Source organism: Pholcus phalangioides, unplaced genomic scaffold, assembly GCF_987345545.1.
Source record: "Pholcus phalangioides strain wild (caught in Gottingen) unplaced genomic scaffold, Ppha-v1.0 ptg000014l_1, whole genome shotgun sequence".
Classification (NCBI taxonomy): Eukaryota; Metazoa; Arthropoda; class Arachnida; order Araneae; family Pholcidae; genus Pholcus; species Pholcus phalangioides.
In genome coordinates this window covers 2,687,806-2,694,556 of record NW_028301607.1, presented here as the reverse complement: position 1 = coordinate 2,694,556, position 6,751 = coordinate 2,687,806, and the positions used below count along the sequence as shown (strand labels likewise).

General features: G+C 38.8%; 1 protein-coding gene across 1 annotated transcript; it reads left to right on the top strand.

The window, feature by feature from the left end:
- Window positions 1-1,608: 1,608 nt before the first annotated feature.
- Window positions 1,609-3,973, top strand: LOC149077926 (transcription factor HES-4-like). The gene is made up of 3 exons (XM_089241530.1): window positions 1,609-2,107; window positions 2,228-2,323; window positions 2,970-3,973. Exons 1-3 carry the CDS (start codon window positions 2,063-2,065, stop codon window positions 3,639-3,641), a joined length of 813 nt encoding a protein of 270 aa, XP_089097656.1. The 5' UTR covers window positions 1,609-2,062; the 3' UTR covers window positions 3,642-3,973.
- Window positions 3,974-6,751: the final 2,778 nt, after the last annotated feature.

Sequence of the window (6,751 nt, the reverse complement as noted above, 5' to 3'; positions counted from 1 at the left end):
AGTATATAATTCAGAGAAAATCATAGAATTCATATAGAACTATAACCACTCTCGCCATTGACTATATACTGTTGTTTCCCAAAGTGGGCGATATAGACTCCTGGGGGGGGGGATGAAATTTTTCAGGAGAACAGTAGAAGCTATGGTTTAACATAGGGTCCTATGGGTTGGGGGACGATGAAAATGAAAAAGAAAATTCTGAAGAATATGACGCTGTAGGACAAAAAGTTTGCGAAACCGGTATAGATAGTGCACTCCAGCTAAATGGGTATTGGAAAAATCTGCTTCAAGTAAAATTACTCCCAGTTTTGAACTTGTGTTTCACAAAATCCTGGGGGTTTTGCAATATTTAAAAGCTTGAAAAATTTTCCCAGTGCTGTGATGTGATAGAAATATCTATGCTGTAGGAATATTCGTGTTTGTTTGGGTTCCGTTGAACAGTCTCGTAACTCGTGGACTGTAAAAATTAGCATAAAATACGAAAAATTGGTGGATCCCCCCCCCCCATGACTAAGTGTCTCCACCCGAATAATATTAATCTTGAGGGTTCACTAAAAGCTTTTGCTACAACTCTCTGGAACATAGCCCTAAGCCATGATCTTTGGACGTTGACAAGTCCAGATTTTCAGTGGGCCCTTCTCTTTTATAGTGTAAAGATACAAACAAAAACAAAAGAGACCAAGGTCTAGAGCAGTGTTTCTCAAAGTGGGCAATATCCCCCCCCAGGGGGCGATGGAAACGTCCAAGGGGGCGGTAGAAGCTTTGGATTTAGTATAGGATTCTATGGGTTAGCTTGATTTGGGGGGCGATGAGAAGGAAAATTTTTTGAAGGAAGGGGGCGATGGAACAAAAAGTTTAAGAAACTATGGTCTAGAGTTTCTTCAACAAACATCTGGGGCAGTGGTTCTCAACCAGGAGTTTGCGGACCTCTCGAGTTCCTTGGAGAAGTTTCGATGGGAGGGAGAAGTGTGGGGAAGGTCCGCGAGCTTCGATGAGAAAACAACCAACTAAATGTTTTTGCATTATTATATACTGAATATTATTCTGCGAAGGGGTCCGTAGCTTCCACCTTTTCGGCAAAGGGGATCCCTGCCCTTCGTCTTATTGGCTCAAAAGGGTCTATGGAACACTTGACTAAGGGTCTCGGCTGTAGGATGAAGTTAGTTGATTCAATGACCAACTCATAAAAAAGTCTTTGACCCCAGTCATTAATTCCCCGCCCCGATGCTGTTTTTGTCCAGAACCCCCCGTGAAGTCAAAATCAATCTCTGGTTCATAGAAATACAACTAAATTAATATACATTTTAAATTTGGTAAAACGAATTCTACAAAACAACATGAAAGGGCCGAAATTCATTTGAAAGACCGGTACCCCCTAAAATGATTTAGTCGGGGAAAAAAAAAAAAATTGGGCAAATGCCCCACTTGTTCATACAGTAAATAATAAGAATCGTCAATTGGCCCGAAAAAGAATTCCAAAACACACGCGCACATGTATCGCTATTGGCGGATACCCGCCAAATTCCGGTAACCCTCACGACGAGATCGTTATCAGTTCCGGGCGGCATGCTGGTCGCGAGCCGACACAAGGAAACACCTAAGCTCGCTTCCTATTGGACGTCGTCAGCGTGGGAAAGTGCGCCTCGGCTCGGTCTCAGGGACCACGGCTGAGATGATCTCAAAAAAGCAAGCTGCTGCTGCCTATAGTATAATAAACACGCACACACACAACCAAACGGCTCTTCTTTCCCCTGTCGTTCATCCCCCCCCCCTCTATTCTCTCTCTCTTTCTCGCCATTCCAGCACATACATTTTTTTTTTCTTTATATCCCCCGTATCTGGCTCTTCTCTTTCCTTTCTCTCCCTCCCCACACTCTCCTCTCGGCGAGATAAAACTTTCGGCACGCGGCGTCCGAAGTGACACTCTGTATCGGTACTCCGTTCGGAGAAGATCTCTCTCTCTTGCTCGCTCTCCCATTCGCTTAGTGTTACGATCTCATACCTACCTACGTTGACGTTTCTATATACCTTGGATTATACTCATTTTTTTTTTTATATCAACATGCCTTCGGAAAAGACTGTTACGAAATGTAGTGAAGCTCGAAGGGTAAGCATCGTGATTATTAAATAATTTATTAGAAATTACTGAATTATTAATAATGAGTGTTTGAATTATTATTTTTTGCTGAATTTATTGATACTTATGGTTGTTTTTGTTTGTTTACAGAGCACTAAACCAATCATGGAAAAAAGACGAAGGGCCAGGATTAATAATAGCCTGTCAGAATTGAAGAATCTTATATTGGATGCTCTTAAAAAAGATGTAAGTATCGTTACTTGATCGTTATATGCAGTTCGATCCCGCTTATAACGTTCCCACTTGGAACATTTTTCCCGCTTTACTGGGACTTATCTTCCGTGGTCGTTTCAATTCTTATGAAGATTTCCCGTTTTGAAGCGTTTTCACGCTTACAACGTTTTTTCCATGACGATTTTTCAAAAATACGTTATAAGTGGAGTCTATTGTAGTGTTGAAAAAAAGTGATTCCCAATGTTGACCTTTGGAAATGCATGATTAGCATAGCCTATATAGTTTGTATCGGGCCAAACAAATTTCTCAAGAGTCACCCATGGATTCTCGAGGAAAAACTACTGAATAATAATTTTTTGACTTATGTCTTTCAACATAAGAAGGGGGGGGGGGTGTTACGTTATATAATGAATGTAAAATTCCTGAGTCATAAGTTCAATCATCTAGAGGCCAATGCTGATTTTCTAGGATTTGTCAAGCCCTGATTCGTGTGCATGTGTAATCTAAATTCTTGATATTAACTTAATCGTTAAGGTACCCAAGGGTGTGCGTACTACAGGTTGGGAATCACTTGCTGTAAAAAGAAATCATGTATTGTTTTTTTTTTAATTTTTTCTTGGATTGTGACTCATGATTTTTTACCTTTATCTACTTGCAGAATGCTCGTCACTCAAAGCTCGAAAAGGCCGATATCTTGGAGATGACAGTCAAACACCTGCAGAACCTCCAGGTCCAACCAACGAGTCCAGACCCGAATTCGATGACCAAATTCAAGTCCGGCTTCACGGAATGCGCCAACGAAGTGAGCAGATTCTTCAGCCGAGTCGATGGTGTCAACCCGATCATCAGGCAGAGGTTGCTGAGTCACCTGGCCAACTGCCTGTCCGGGATGAACACTCCACAATCTCCGCAACCACTTCCTCCGGTCCACGTCCAGGTCAACACTGCTCCCGAGACGACCGACTCCGCCAACTCGAACAGACTCCTGGGCGGTGTCCATCTGGTACCGACCAGACTTCCAAGTGGCGAGATCGCATTCCTACTTCCAGCGTCCCAGGTGTCAGTCTACGCACCGACAACAGTTCCTATCAGTCCGGTGTCCACGACATCGGCACCGTCGCCTGTCCCGATGACGCCGACTTCTCCGGGACCCATGAACGTGCTCGGTTCGTCCGGGATACTCAGTCCAGCTGCCAGCGACCGCTGCACGCCGAGCCCCGTGTACTCCAGCACCAAGTTCCACGACGCTCATCATCCTATGTACTCGAGCCATATGGTTTCCACGCAGGTTTGCAAATCCGAACCAGAATCGGTTTGGAGACCGTGGTGAATCGCGCCGAACTGTCAATCAATCAATCAATGGACTAATCATCATTCGTCTCATACTGTAAATACCGACGTCATCACCACGCATAAATTATCGGACTATTTATACATTACAATAAGTAAGGACTTGTCATCCTTCGATTTGAACTGTGATATGGACTATTCAAAAATTCCGGTGCTTTTGGCGAGAAATGTTACTGTTTTTTTTTTTAAGAGCATCGAACGTGATAACTTGGTATCGAGCCTTCTCTCTCTCAAAAAGAAAAAGGCCTCGTTCCAGCCAAAATAAAATTCAAAAGATAATGACCTTAATGGTCGTTATACGTTACAAATCTAAAAAAACATGAATCTTTATTTAGTGTTTTTGATTGGTTTGAAAATTGTGTGAATGCGGAGTGTGTGTGTGTGTGTGGGATTGCTCAAGTATATCGAGATTATGGTGAAATTGATCTCATGAGTGTGATGGCAAATTATCGAAAATTTCATTGAAAAATTAAGTGGGATAATTGTAGGTCTCTGAGCGTGGGCCCACCTAAAAATTGAAGGGGGATTAAGGTCACAGTGGTGTAAGTCGATTAATCTTCCATTTTGAGAAAAAGTATTATTAGAAATTTGTTTTTTAACAGTCCCTTATTGAAAATTTTTGCATTAACAATGTAAGTGCATTGAAGCTGCGAATTAGTTGCATGTTAAAATTTTTAGCATTTCTGGACCTAAGTCAGAATTGTTGAAAATGTGACTTACCCACTGTGACTTTGAGCCCCTTTCAGCTAGCAAGATGCTAGTCCAGAGACCCGGAATAAAAATATTTTTTTTTCTTTCAGTGAAACCTCGATATAACGATACTCAAGAAAAAAAATATCGTTGTAGAGGGATTAACGTTTTTTTCGAGAGGCAGAAGTGCAGTATATTCCAAAGGAGACTTGAATTTTTTTTTTTTTGAGGGATTAATTGTTTTATCGAGTATCGTTGTAGCGAGGTTTCACTATAATAAAAAAAAGACGCCCCCCTCCCCCACTTTCCTGGAAAACAAGCCACAAGAACCTCTGGGTCCAAATCAGGGGCATACGCAGGAGGGGCCACAAAGAATCTTGGGGGTACTAACCTTCAAAAAGGTATTTGATATTGACAAACATTTATTAAGATAGCAGCATACAAAGATTTTTAATTTCATTTTAAAATGTTTATGGGGGGGGGGAAGGACACGGGCTCCTTACTGCGTATGCCTCTAATCCCAATTTACATCAGGAAACGGATAACAGTGGCGTGGAACACAAAACAAATGCTCTTACATACCTGAAATTGGATAAGCAGTCGAATCCCGTTTTTACGAGTCAGAACCGCGACGTTTTATTTTTTCAACCGGGGTTGAGAGATCACAATAGAAATACAGGGACTTCAAAAAATATTGAGGAATTCGTAGAAATGAAGTTTGTTGTATCGGGGGGTCTAACTTTAATAACCATGTTGGCGGAAAGATTCTAAAAGAAAAGTTACTTTATGTGATTCCCGAACGGTTTGACGTGGGATCCCTAGGGTATCGTGATTTGGGTAATTATAAATCCAGAATTCTTTGAACGGGGACCACAGAGAGCCGTATAAGAAAAAATACAGATGAGTAGAAACAGTACAGCTGATCGTAGAATCGAACAAGAGGCACTTGCCCCGAGCGGCAAAATTGTTGTGAACAAAAAATACCGTTACGAAATTATCTACTTCTACTGTGGAATGGTCAACAAAATTGAGTCCCTAACAAGTAGCTTAACAGGGACCTGGGGCCTAGAGATTGACCTTATTCACAATTCTTGTCACCACCTTATCAATTTAATTTAGTAGAAATGGGTTCACATTTCGTAATGTGAGAGCAGTGGTTAAGATGGGGGGAGGGGCGGCTGCACAATTTGTTAATATTGTTGAAAGGGGTTGGAGGGCAAAACAATAGTATTTTTTGAGAGATCTAATGTTGAACGTTGATTGACATTGAATCTGGAAGATAATGGGATGGGATAAAAAAAATTGATAATTTTAAGGAAACCCAACAGTAACATGGATTCATGTTCATGTTTCTCGTTTAAAATACAGATTACCTCAATGTTCCTTTGAACGTCGGGATTACTCAAGGGAATAATTCAACAATTGATGTAAGAAATAATTCGAAAATGAAAATATAGAATTAATAGAAAAGTAATTTCTCAGAATTAATGAAAAGTAATTTCTCAGAATTAATGAAAAGTAATTTCTCAGAATTAGTGAAAAAGTAATTTCTCCGAATTAATCAAAGAGTAATTTCTCAGAATTAATTAAAATCCGGATGTAATAAAAGAAATAATTTTTCGAAATCGATGTAAGAACTAATTTCAGAATAAATAAAAGTAATCTCAGTAATTTTCAAGAAAAATTAAGAATTAATGCTAGAAATAATTTCAGAATTAAGGAAAATTCATTATTTATGGAAAAAAAATTCAGTATACACGAAATAGTTCATGAAGGGTAGTAGTTACTGCTTTAGTAAAAATTCAGAATCAAGGAAGATTGATGCAAGAAATGATTTCAGAATTAAGGAAATTCATTAAAAGTGAAAGAAAAATTTCTGTATTGATGGAAAAAAAAGTAAAATGAATAGGAATTGATGGAAGAAATATTAATGAAAGAAAAAAAAAAAATATATATATATATATCGGTATTTTTTAACGAAATTCTTTTTTCAGTCTTCATGAAAGAACGTAGCGTCTGCATTAACAAAAATTCAGAATAAAATAAGCTCGATCGAACCATAAATTCCAGAATCGGATGCAGATAAATGAAAAAAAACTAGTCTAAGGAAAAAAATATCCAGGATTAAGCTATAAATAATTTCAGTATTAATGAAAGAAATAACTTCAGTATTAATGAAAGAAATAACTTCAGTAAAGAAAGAAATAACTTCAGTAAAGAAAGAAATAATTTCAGTATTAATGAAAGAAATAACTTCAGTATTAATGAAAGAAATAACTTCAGTATTAATGAAAGAAATAACTTCAGTATTAATGAAAGAAATAACTTCCGTAATGATGAAAGAAATAACTTCCGTAATGATGAAAGAAATAATTTCAGTAAAGAAAAATAATTTCAGTA